Genomic DNA, 13,722 nt, shown 5'->3' with positions numbered 1-13,722 from the left:
CGGCTACGATTCTGACCTTCTCTGGTCTATCAGTAAAATGAAAATAAAATGTTGATTAGAGTAATATCCTGGTGGATCCGGGATTTTCTGACCTCCTCTAGTCCATCTCTACAATGGGATATCCGATACAAATTAACGCGGTTGTCTAACTGTGGACTGACAGTAAACTTGCATGCCCGGTTCAATTCTGACCTTCTCCGGCCTATCTACAAAATGGGAATACCTGTCTAGTAGAATAAAATCCGGTACAAATGATGGTTGCTGGTTACCTGTGTACTTGCAGTAAACCTCCACGTAGGTCTCTCCAGAGCCATTGCTGAAAGAGTTGCTGACGATGCACTTGTACGTCCCGACGTCGTTTCTGTTAACTCTGATTATAGTCAGTTTCGCCCTGTCGGGAGATGTAAATATTCTGCCGTTTTCCCTGGATGGGTTGGTTGTCCTTGAACCATGTCCGTGTCTGAACAGTGCCCGACGCGTCGCAACTCAGTGCGATGGTATCGAGGTTTTCCAGGGGAGTGGAATTATTTGTCACCACGGCAACCCCGGTCACTGTCTCTGTAAATACAATTAAAATGCAAATAGCTTTCACTGGGTTTTATCTACATCATGTACATAATATTTGGATGCTGCCAACTGAGCATCGTCGCCATTGCCAGCTCTTATCCCTATGTGCTTCTTCACAGGAGAAGTCAAAGCTAACACAAAGGCCAAAAGGAGGGTGTACAATGGAACAATCATTACTGGGATGTAAAATGATTGGGAAGTTTTAAAAAAATAACAGAAGGCAACTAAAAGGTCATTAAGAAGGAAAATATGGAATTCGAAAGCACTCTAGCCAATCATATTAAAGAGGATATGTAAGGTTTCCTCAGATTCGTGAGGTGTAAAAATAGACACGAGAGTGGATATCAAACTGCTGGAAGTCGAGAGAGGAGAGGTAGTGTTTGGCAACAACAAACTGGTGGAAGAGCTGAATAGGTATTCTGCATCATCCCTCACTGTGGAATTCACTGGCGATATGTTGGACTTTCCAGGTATCAAAGTTCATGCAATGAAAGCATTCATTCCCAGGGTACGGGAATATAAAAACAAGGAGAAAATGCTGAAATGTTAGAAACCAGTGGTGAGGCCCCACTTGGAGGATTGTGATCTGTTTTGTATAACCTTAACCACGTAACAATTACAGCACGCAAACAGGCCGTCTCCGCCCTTCTAGTCCGTGCCGAACGCTTACTCTCACCTAGTCCCACCGACCCGCACTCAGCCCATAACCCTCCATTCCTTTCCTGTCCATATATATATCCAATTTTACTTCATGTGACACAACAGTCACCCATATAACAATTACAGCACGCAAACAGGCCGTCTCGGCCCTTCTAGTCCGTGCCGAACGCTTATTCTCACCTAGTCCCACCGTCCCGCACTCAGCCCATAACCCTCCATTCCTTTCCTGTCCATATACCTGTCCAATTTTACTTCGAATGACACAACTGAACTGTCACCCATAATACAATCACAGCAGGGAAACAGGCCGTCTCGGCCCTTCTAGTCCGTGCCGAACGCATTCTCGCTCCTAGTCCCACCGACCCGCACTCAGCCCATACCCCCCCATTCCTTTCCTGTCCATATACCTATCCACATTGTTTTCTAAAATTGTGCCCCTTTCTGCGGAAAGGATGTGTTGAAACTGGAGGCGTTTCAAAGGAGCTTCAGCAAAATCATTCCGGGATTGAGAAGAGGGTTTGTCCTGAGAAGAGGGTTTGTCGGCTCTGGCCACCATCCACTGGAATTCAGAAGAATGTGGGGGTAATCTCACGGAAACCCATCGAGTTGTGAAAGGCCTTTTCTAGAGTGCACATACAGAGGATGTTCCTTATGGCGGGAGGGTTCAACACCAGAAGGACAACCTCTGAATAGAGTGGCGTCCTTTGAGAACGGAGACGAAAGGGAATTTATTTGAATTGAATGTGGTGAATCTGGGAATTATGTTGCACAGGCAGCTGGAGAGGCCATGTCGTTATGTAAGTTTAAAGCTGAGGATGATAGATTGGTCAGGGCATGAGGGATATGCGGAAACACCTGTGAATGGGACTGAGAGGAATATTGGATTAGCCATGATGAAATGGCGGAGCGGACTCCATTGGCCAAATGGTCTAATTCTCTTTCCCATGCTGTATCGCCTTGTAGTCTTAACTGCAGCAATTAACCATTTGCAATCCAATCCGCAATTCAAATCAAATCCGATTCACATCTTCATCAATACTCTTATTCATAAATATGCACCGTCGTCAAACGATATTGTCAGACGATATTCTAATCGGGCTCAGGCACTTAGTTGAATTATTCGGGCTGACGGCACCAACACCATTAGTGATAGGACCTCAGCAAAGGGAGGAACGGACGACCTACCGAACACATTGATTTCCGCGGTTGAGGCATTATTCCTTTTTGTAGCCATGTTATAGGCCTCACAAGTTTACTTTCCCGTGTGGCTCACAGAGATGTTGTCGAGGACGACCTCCTCCCCACTTGGTACGTGGGCACCGTTCAGTTGCCAGTTCAATTCAGCGCCTGGGCGGGACTCTGTGGAACATGTTAACCTGATGGTGCTTCCGGCAACGTGAAAAGAAGAGTCCGGAATTTGTGGAATTTGTGGCCACGTGCAGTTGTGAAGGTCAGGTCATGGGGGGTATTTAAGGCAGAGATTGATAGGTTCATGACTGGACATGGCATCAAAGGTTACAGGGAGAAGGCCGGGAATTGGTGTCGGAGAAAAGTTAAAAAAAAAGTTCGGCCATGATTGACGGGCGGAGCAGTTTCGATGGACCAGACGGCCGAATGCTGCTCCTATGTCTCACTGTCGTTTGAATTTCCTTTGGCTGTCAGACTCTGTGAGGATCTATCCTGGGCCCAACATATTGATGTAATTGCACTGAAGGCACCGCGACCGCCATTTTTCTTAAGGAGACCTAGTATGTCACCAGAGATACTCGCCAGTTTCTACAGATGTACCGTGGGGAGCATGCTAACTGTTTGAGGACGTTCTGGTCTTGGACCCAACACGTAGGTGCAATAGCGACGATTGCATGGCCGCGCCCCTACTTCCTAAGGAGACTGCGCAGACTGGGCATGACGTCTAAAACTGCGACAAAGGTCGATGGATGTGTCATGGTGAGCTCATTGACCTGCTGCCTCATGGTCCGGTGTGAGGGAAATTAATGCCTTGGAACGGAAAATCCTGCAAAGTGTATTGGATACAGCCCGGTCCATCACGGTAAAGCACTCGCAACCATTGAGCGCATCTACATGAAGCGCCGTGGTAGGGAAACAGCATCCGTCATCAAATAGCCTCACCACGCAGGACTTCTCGCGATGCTGGCATCAGGTAGAAGCTGCGAGAAACTCAGTGCTCGCAGCCCTCGGTTCAAGGAGAGTTACCACCCTTCAGCCATCAGGCTGATCAAATCGGATGACTGCACTCACCTGCCCATCCAGTGATAACCAGTGATCTCACTTTAAGGACACTTTATCTCGTCATTTCATGTTCTCCATTTTTGTTAATATTTGTTTATATTTTTAAATCTGCACAGTATGTTGTCCGGTCCACTATCGTGTTCTTCCTGTTATAGTTACTGATCTGCAGCTTTACAGAGTACGAGTGAGAGTTGAACAGTCCGTAACGTGGGACTGGCAGGGTGCACTGGTGGCCCGTTTCTGCATCACAGCCACCTATGCATGTCCGAGAGGAACTCTAATCTAAATCTAATGCGGAACTATGTTGCTCACCCGCTATAGTTTTGTTCAATCGGAAATAATGCATCTCCCAGCAGCGAACAGGGAAGGTTATATTGTATTCTATCACACCAGAAATAAAATGAAAGTTATAGTCCGAGATCGCATGATTCTGTATAACTCTGTCTCACTTACCAATGATACGCAGAGAGATAGTCGCTGAGGTCATGGAGCCACTAGTTGGAACCATATTCACATGGTATTCCCCACCGTCAGACATTTTCACCGACTTCAGCAGAAGCGACCCTGTGGACGTGAATAGCTCAGTCCGCGATGTGTAGGCGTTGTCAATAGACACGGTTTGGCCGATCCACTGGGCGATTGTTCTCCCATTAAAATTCCAGCTTCCACTGGTGACCACGGCCGACGGCCGCACCGACAAGAACGCATTTCTCCTGACGGTGACATTTATCTGGCTGAACTCGAGAATGGTAAACTGCCGAGACTCACCTGAGAATGAGAAAATCGTAAGAGTGAAAAGTGACAGATGCGGAGAGACTCGAGAACTGCAATTAGCTCAATCGACACTGATAGTCATATCGCCTCTTATAAACTGCCCTTCTATCCTCTGACCACCCGCCGTTCTGTTGATTATCTGACCGCTCACTGTTCGAGAGAGTGACCCTCACCCGCCGTTATGTGGAGACAAAGAACGAGAGCTGCGAAGGCCAGTCCCGACATCCCGAGAGAGCAGCGCCGATCTCTGTTACACTCGGAGACTGAGCCGCACTTCCTGGTTTGCGGGTCAGATATCTGGATTCTGACGTCACAAGCGGCAGCGCTGATGGGATCAGAGAGTCTGTACTTTGCTCGAATCTACATCAAATCCTGTGTGCTGTTCTACAACTATCTGCTGCTGTTTTGTTGAGTGCGATAATGATCTCAAAGAGAGTGTCTCTCACCCACCGACATGAAGAGAAAAAGAGCGAGTAAAGTGAACGTCATCCACGCGATCCCGAGAGAGCGGCATCTGTCTCTGTTACTTTCGGAGACTGATCCGCATTTCCTCGTCTCCGTGCCAGATGTCGAGAGTGTGCTAGGTCAAACCTCGGAGCTGTTGGATAGTAGAGCGAGAAGCAGGGAAATAAACAGACTTAAAGCGCTGAAGAAACAGACTATTCAGCCCTCGATACTATGCCCTCATGTTTACCAGATCACGTGACATTTTCCTCAAAACTTCACTCCTCTGAAGTAGATAGAATGGTTGAGCGTTGTCACCGCACGTCAGCGGCTGGATTCTATTCGGTGATGGAGGAGGTCTGATATCGGTATGTCAACAAAGACTGGGATATGTACGGACCTGCAAGGTGGGAGCATTCTGACCGTTTCCATCACCGTCTGGTGTGCGGGCTCCAATGCCTGGGATCCACACAGAATGCAAACAGTTGTGGAGAGACAATCACATCCATCACGGTACAAACCTCACCGTAATCCAGGACATCTTGAAAACGTTGCGCCTGCAGAAGTCCAGGTCCCCAGTTAAAGACCATCGCCATCGGCATTCGGAATATGCACCCTTCCCAATAGAGCCATCCGGAATATGCTCTCTTATCATTAGTTAGAACCGCTCAATGTTCCCTTCTCATTATGACAATCTGGGATATGCTTTCCTCTCATTACTACCATCCGGAATATGCTCTCTTATCATTAGTTAGAACCGCTCAATGTTCCCTTCTCATTATTACAGTCTGGGATATGCTTTCCTCTCATTACTACTATCCGGGACATGCTCTCTTATCATTAGTTAGAACCGCTCAATGCTCCTTTCCGTTATTACAGTCTGGGATATGCTTTCCGCTCATTACTACCATCCGGAATATGCTCTCTTATCATTAGTTAGAACCGCTCAATGTTCCCTTCTCATTATGACAATCTGGGATATGCTTTCCTCTCATTACTACCATCCGGAATATGCTCTCTTATCATTAGTTAGAACCGCTCAATGCTCCCTTCTCATTATTACAGTCAGGGATATGCTTTCCTCTCATTACTACCATCCGGAATATGCTCTCTTATCATTAGTTAGAACCGCTCAATGCTCCTTTCTCATTATTACAGTCTGGGATATGCTTTCCTCTCATTACTACTATCCGGGACATGCTCTCTTATCATTACTACCATCCGGGATATGCTCCCCTCTCATTGTTACCAACCGGGGCTATGCTCTTGTCTCATTACTACCATCCGGGATATGTTCTTGTCTCATTACTACCATCCGGGATATGCTATTGTCTCATTACTACCATCTAGGATATGCTCTCCTCTCATTACTACCATCCGGGATATGCTCTTGTCTCATTACTACCATCCGGAATGTGCTCTTGTCTCATTGCTGCTATCCGGAAGAAGGTGCATGACTCTGAAGACCCGCGCTCAATGATTTACCTGCTGACTCTGCAATCAGATTTCTAAACGATCTATTGATCCATGAATTCTACCTCATAATTCCTCTTCTAGTTATTTGTTCATTTACTATTTTGTTGTTTCCTTTATTTATTCGTTCATTCAGTTGTTTACGTATATAAATAATTTGTACATTTTATGCATTTATTGTCTATTTATGTTACGCCGCCTGGCGTTTAAGACAGCAATGATAGCAATTCTCTGACTTGGTCTCCCCGATGGAGAAGGATTCTCCATTGCTGGAGCGGTCATTGCTGGAGTGGGGAATTGTTAGCGTGGGCCGCCTTTAGTTAAACAACCTTAGGCATGATCACGCTTGGACAAACGCAGACGCATGTTCGAAATAAGGAATGAAGTTTCTGGTGATTTGATTTCCTTTCAGTGTTATGACATAGCTATCATGCTGATAATAGATGTGGAGTCAGTGTCGGGTTCCTTGTGTGAGATTTAGGGAAATTGAGATACCTCCTCTATCCCGCATAAATACATCTGCAGAATGTGCATCGGGTGCAGTTCCTGAGGGAGCATGTTAAGGAACGGGAGCTGCTGTTCGATGAGCTTCGATTCACACAGGACAATGAGGAGGGGATAGGTAGAAGCTACAGGGAGGTAGACGCCCGAGATGAAGTGGGCAGTTTCTTGGGTGACCGGCAGGAGAGTGGAAAGGAATATGCAGCAAGTGCAGTGTCCGCTTGTGGCCATGCCCTCAATAATAAGTATATCGCTTGAGATGGGGTTGGTGGGTTGCCGGGGCTTGGGAATGACCAGGAGGAAGATTCTGCGATCAACTCTGTGGCCCAGAAGCGAATGGTGAAAGAGGAATGCTATGGTGATTGGAGAATTCCTCATTTAGAGGATCAGGACGCATACTCTGTGGACATGGAAGAAATACTCGCTTCCTCTCGGAGTCACACGTCGGAGCTCCATGATGAGTTTGTCATGAAAGAGGCGACGCTGCTCTGTTGCTATCTGACGCGGGCAAGCGCTCTGCCTGGTGGACTGAGAGCTCCCTGGGCCGGAACACGGCATTCAGAGTGTGGGAGGTGAGTCGTCTCGGTGACACAGAGAACCCAAATAGACCCCATTAAAAGACCGTCAAACACTCAATGTGCAGGAAAAAAAGATCAAACCGTGAAAACAAACGCAAGCAAATAGCATAGATACCAAAATAAGAGACAGGTTCTACATTCAATAAGCGGTGAAACTCCTGACGTCACTGTATTGCCACCAGTGTCATTTATCGCCGTGTGCAGGTGTGTTTCTTCTTCTGTCATGCCCAGACACTGAAATTCTTGTGTGAAGCTGCTGAATATACCAAGACCCTTCACATATGTAGGAAATTATATTCGGGCTATAAATGAGGGACCCCTCTGAACTACCACGCCTTTATATTTGTTCTGCAAACGGGGGGCATGCCTTTCGCTTCTGAGTTGTTGTTTGTTAGTGCCGATCTTCAAGAGGATATTTTGCAACCACAGCCGCTGTTCCCACTAACACCTTCAAGACTGCGTTTCAACGCCATGAGCACTCCCGCTGAACTCTTTGCCTTCGTCCGGATACCGATACCCTCTCAGTTAGACCGATGCAGAATCTTACATGAATGTCATGAGCAGGTAGCTCATTACATCAAATTATATTCAGTGCTACTGATTATAGAAACAACGTACCATCTCGATTTCTGTTGAAGATGGGCCAGACAACTTCATGATTCAACTTCAGGGCCCAACTGTGGCAGATACCGTTACAAACCTGAAATAATCTTGTTCTGCCCAGTCAGTTCCCAATGCTGACAATAGATGGCGCAATAGAACAAACTATGCGCAGACAGGCCAGAACAACCCCACTGAGCCGGTGAACAACATTGACCGTAGAAATTATACTTGTCAGATTGAGATCAAAGTAACCTTGAAACACAACGGCTTTCCTGTAAAGATCACTGTACCGGGCAAGTGAAAGTTTCTGTCGATATTCCACTTCCAACCACCGATTCAACTTCTAAGCAATTTTATTTTGCAGTTTTCACGCTGTTCTACTCTATCTACTTTAGTCGTCACGGGGGGGGGGGACTGTTTATCAGGAACAGGGAAAGTGGAGCAGAATAACAGATATACTAGAGGTCCTTCAGGACTTTTAATTATAATTCATTGTCCTGGATTTATTTGTGTCAAATTTCTGGAGATGAACATTTAAGGCTACAGCGATAATGTCCCAAGCTTGCCAGAGCATTTTAACTCTTCATTTTAAATAAATGAAAACCGTCCTTGTTTATCTGCCTCTGTCACAGAGAGACTGTCTGTGTCCATGCTTGTAAGCTGGATTTCACATCGCTTCTCTTCACACCGGCAGCTTCATTTGGAATTACCACCAACTGTGCAGTGAAGCTCCTGAAGTTTTGAGAAGTAGATCTGTATCTCAGAGTACAGACCTCCGAGCAGGGCGGGCGTGATTTCACGATGTTAAGGAATCGATCCGTTTGTGAAAGAAATTCAGCCGCTGGACATACAGAATTAAACAAATTTAAGTGACATTAAGTTGGGCCAACAGTGAAAAAAGAGGCCTACAAAATAAATCCGTAGAATTATGGCCGGGAACTCCTTTTCATAAACTGCATTTCGTAACTTTGTTTACAGACTCCCAGCTGATGTGATTGGACTGCAGTAGAAAGGAGTGATTCCACTCCTCTTTCAGTTCTATTGGCAGAGCCCGTGTCTCATGTCAATGTAAACATCAACTATTACAGTCCTCAGGAAAACATCGATACAGTTGTGTTCACCCGTGACGCTAAGGGCACAATTCAAATAAAACATGGTTGCAAGACATCTAACCGAGGCAATATCTCTCTTTTCAGAAAAAAAGCTAATCCGAACATAACGCGTTTTATCAGAAATGATCGGAAAATACAGACGTACTGTCACAAGTCTGAAATCAACTTGTTCGGTCCAGTCAGCTCCCAATACTGACTATAGATGGCGCAAGGGAGCAAATAATCAGCAGACAGGACAGGGTACACCATCGAGTCATTTATCAATGCTGATAAATAAGTGGAAATTATACCTGCCATCACAGCAGACTTTCTGTAAAGATCAGTTTGCCGCCTAAATAAGAGTTCCTGTTGATATTCCACTTCAATCGAACACTGAAATGTCCAAGTAATTTTATTCTGCAATTATAACGGTCTGCACTTCTGTCGACTGCGGTCACCAGAAGTAGAAAAGAACTCTATGTAGTGAATATGGAGCAGAGTTGCAGATATCATCGACATTCTGGAGTGATTTATTTAGAAGTCAATATGCCGGAAAATTAATATCTTCATTTAAGTCTATGGCGAAGAGTCTTTCATGTTTCTCAGAGCAGTAAGAAATAAAGAGCGGGCAGAACTATACTGTTCAAATTCTGCAGTGCCATGTCGGCTTATCTGCTTCGGTACCCGAGGGACATTCTGTGCCCAGGCCTGCAAGCAGGATCGCTCACAGCCGTTCTTCACAGCAGCAGCTTCAGTTGACGTCACGACGTATTATCGAGTGAACCTCCCGACGTTTTTGGAGAAGTTGTTGCGTTTCTCAGAATACAGAACCCCGAGCGCTGCAAACGTGACTTCACGAAGTAAAGTAACAACCAATCTGAGAATAAAAAACAGCCGCTGGGAGTACTGAACGAGCCAAACTTGGAGCCATTTACCGGGGGGATAAGAAACATCACGTTAATGGGGCAGAAACATTATCTGCTGGAAACACTCAGCAGGTCGGGCAGCATCTGTGAAAGGAGGAGCAGAGGTCGACGTTACAATGCAGGACGAGGAGACGGGTGGGGTGGGGTGGGGGAGACAATAAAGCGGCACTAAACTGTGAAGTGAACTTCCACCAAAGAGGGAGGGACATGGGGCCTGAGATTAGCTCAGCCGTTCTGACAGAGGATCTTCGACTTGAAATCGTAAAAGTTCCTCCTCTCCACAGAGGTTGCCTGACTGTCTGAGTCTATTCCTGGTTTAACTCTATTTTTGATATTTCTATTAATTTCAACGCGTGCGTTGTCATAAACTTGAGTCACCACCAACATAAATGTGAAGCAAATGAACTCTCTGGTAACCCGTCCTGAGGACTCGCCACTGGGAGATGCCGCTTTCTCAGGCGAACGAAACGACGCTCGGCAGTGCGGTCTCCCACTCCACGCCGGGTCACACCGATATATAGGTGACCACACGGGGAGCACCGGGTACAGTATATGACCCCAAATCACTCACAGGTGGGACGTCGCCTCACCTGGAAAGACTGTCTGAGGCCCTGAATGGGGGTCAGGAAGGAGGGGCGTGGACAGGTCTAGCACTTGTTCCTCTTTCAAGGGTAAGTGTCCGGAGAGAGATCAGTGGGGAGGGAGAGATGGAGAAGGACGTCGCCTCACCTGGAAAGACTGTTTGAGGCCCTCAATGGGGGTCAGCAAGGAGGTGCGTGGACAGGTCTAGCACTTGTTCCTCTTTCAAGGGTAAGTGTCCGGAGAGAGATCAGTGGGGAGGGAGAGATGGAGAAGGACGTCGCCTCACCTGGAAAGACTGTTTGAGGCCCTGAATGGGGGTCAGGAAGGAGGGGCGTGGACAGGTCTAGCACTTGTTCCTCTTTCAAGGGTAAGTGTCCGGAGAGAGATCAGTGGGGAGGGAGAGATGGAGAAGGGCGTCGCCTCACCTGGAAAGACTGTTTGAGGCCCTGAATGGGGGTCAGGAAGGAGGGGCGTGGACAGGTCTAGCACTTGATCCTCTTGCAAGGGTAAGTGTCCGGAGAGAGATCAGTGGGGAGGGAGAGATGGAGAAGGGCGTCGCCTCAACTGGAAAGACTGTTTGAGGCCCTCAATGGGGGTCAGCAAGGAGGTGCGTGGACAGGTCTAGCACTTGTTCCTCTTTCAAGGGTAAGTGTCCGGAGAGAGATCAGTGGGGAGGGAGAGATGGAGAAGGACGTCGCCTCACCTGGAAAGACTGTTTGAGGCCCTGAATGGGGGTCAGGAAGGAGGGGCGTGGACAGGTCTAGCACTTGTTCCTCTTTCAAGGGTAAGTGTCCGGAGAGAGATCAGTGGGGAGGGAGAGATGGAGAAGGGCGTCGCCTCAACTGGAAAGACTGTTTGAGGCCCTCAATGGGGGTCAGCAAGGAGGTGCGTGGACAGGTCTAGCACTTGTTCCTCTTTCAAGGGTAAGTGTCCGGAGAGAGATCAGTGGGGAGGGAGAGATGGAGAAGGGCGTCGCCTCACCTGGAAAGACTGTTTGTGGCCCTGAATGGTGGTCAGGAAGGAGGTGCGTGGACAGGTCTAGCACTTGTTCCTCTTGCAAGGGTAAGTGTCCGGAGAGAGATCAGCGGGGACGGAGAGATGGAGAAGGGCGTCGCCTCACCTGGAAAGACTGTCTGAGGCCCTGAATGGTGGTCAGGAAGGAGGTGCGCCGACAGGTCTAGCACTTGTTCCTCTTGCAAGGGTAAGTGTCCGGAGAGAGATCAGTGGGGAGGGAGAGATGGAGAAGGGCGTCGCCTCACCTGGAAAGACTGTCTGAGGCCCTGAATGGTGGTCAGGAAGGAGGGGCGCCGACAGGTCTACCACTTGTTCCTCTTTCAAGGGTAAGTGTCCGGAGAGAGATCAATGGGGAGGGAGAGATGGAGAAGGGCGTCGCCTCACCTGGAAAGACTGTCTGAGGCCCTGAATGGTGGTCAGGAAGGAGGGGCGTGGACAGGTCTAGCACTTGTTCCTCTTTCAAGGGTAAGTGTCCGGAGAGAGATCAGCGGGGAGGGAGAGATGGAGAAGGGCGTCGCCTCACCTGGAAAGACTGTTTGTGGCCCTGAATGGTGGTCAGGAAGGAGGTGCGTGGACAGGTCTAGCACTTGTTCCTCTTGCAAGGGAAAGTGTCCGGAGAGAGATCAGTGGGGACGGAGAGATGGAGAAGGGCGTCGCCTCACCTGGAAAGACTGTTTAAGGCCCTGAATGGTGGTCAAGAAGGAGGGGCGTGGACAGGTCTAGCACTTGTTCCTATTTCAAGGGTAAGTGTCCGGAGAGAGATCAGTGGGGAGGGAGAGATGGAGAAGGGCGTCGCGCAGGGGCGATCCATGCGGAAAGCAGAAATCGGGGTGGTGTGCTGGGAAAGATGTACTTGGTGGGAGGATCTCACCGGAAGTTGCGTAGGCTCCGGAAAATCCTGCGCTGGAAACGGAGGCTGGGCTCTCTGCTTTACCATTTGCCGCTTCAGTTCCACACACAACTTTCAAACATCAGGTTCAAATTTCCCAAACAGTCAATGTCCGCCCAGACGGAACTGTATTTCACCACTGTAATCGTTGAATATATTCATGTCAGTCACCATGGAAATGAAACAAGTGGAGAACGTTTAAAAATGAGGAAACAGATCAAAATGATGGATACTCCCTGCTCTGTGCTTTGCCAATTTCCGCTGCTGACGCTACATCTCTATCTGTCTGGAAATCCGTCAAGATCCTACACCCCTCTATCCGAAACTCCCGTCCCCTTTATCATTCACGGTTTCTGAAGCACCCGGCAGGCATTACACATCTCTCCATTTCTGCCCCCTACAACCACCCTGTCTCTGCATGCACCTCCATTGCTGCTCCCATCAGAGTCACCGTAAACCTCTCCGGACACTAAAAACCTTCCACATCTCTGTAACTGCGTACACTGTTAATGATTCCCCGGGAGATGTGCACGTTGTGCTGTGAAGATGTAATTTTTTACTATTTGTGGATGGGACAGAATTGCAAGTTTGAATCCGGTGTGTTTGGCAAATCCTGTTCAGACGTTAGGAATCATCTACCCAGGATGGAAATTGAGGGCCGACCACTGGGGGAGGGGGGTAATTAAAGAGGATAGGAATACTGCCCGCAGTGTCGTGGTGGTGAGTTGGCGCGGTATCGGAGATGATGGGGAACCGGGATAGGAGTGTCTGGGATAGATCCTTGTGAATGTTTGTGGAGGTGAGAGGAGTCGAGTGGTTCCATTATTGTTGTCTCCATGTGCGCATCCGACATCACATGTTCTGGGCACTGTAGGTACAAAACAAGTCTCTGATCTGACAAAACAGGATTAAGCACGTCAAAGTTTGACATTTTCCAGATGCTTTTCCATTGTTTTCCAGATAATTAAGGGCTGGGTGAATTGAGCTCGGGAAGTGTTCGTTACACAATACCAGTTTGTTCAGAACCGAATTTATTGGGATTTTCCACTTCGCAGCATATGGAGTAGGCCGCATTTTTAGCGGCTCTTTCTCTTTTAATATATTTTATATTGCACGAACTGGTCCCTTTTAGTTGTGATGACTTACTAATTCTACTGCAGGATTTATCATTTCTGCTGAAGGATTTCACGACTTAATTACAATGGCCGGAAAAAGTCGTTCTGGTTTTGAATTGAGAAGCGGCAAGACTTTCCATGAAATAGAACAAACTGAACAAACCAAGATAACGGAGGAATCTGTTACACTAGCGAGAATATTTTCTTCAATACAAGATACGAAGTCGGAATTCGGATCGCTTAATAGTAAAATTG

At 47.6% G+C, this 13,722-nt stretch overlaps 1 protein-coding gene across 1 annotated transcript; it reads right to left on the bottom strand.

The window, feature by feature from the left end:
• Positions 1-364: 364 nt before the first annotated feature.
• Positions 365-4,501, bottom strand: LOC132389284 (carcinoembryonic antigen-related cell adhesion molecule 5-like). The gene is made up of 3 exons (XM_059961781.1): positions 4,425-4,501; positions 3,931-4,245; positions 365-558 (listed from the first exon to the last, which is right to left on the bottom strand). The coding sequence occupies exons 1-3, from the start codon at positions 4,474-4,476 to the stop codon at positions 365-367; spliced, it is 561 nt and encodes a 186-aa protein (XP_059817764.1). The 5' UTR covers positions 4,477-4,501.
• Positions 4,502-13,722: the final 9,221 nt, after the last annotated feature.

The sequence above is a fragment of the Hypanus sabinus genome, unplaced genomic scaffold, assembly GCF_030144855.1.
Source record: "Hypanus sabinus isolate sHypSab1 unplaced genomic scaffold, sHypSab1.hap1 scaffold_524, whole genome shotgun sequence".
Taxonomy (NCBI): Eukaryota; Metazoa; Chordata; class Chondrichthyes; order Myliobatiformes; family Dasyatidae; genus Hypanus; species Hypanus sabinus.
Note: the sequence above shows the minus strand (reverse complement) of the source record. Positions and strands in the feature narration are given on the sequence as shown.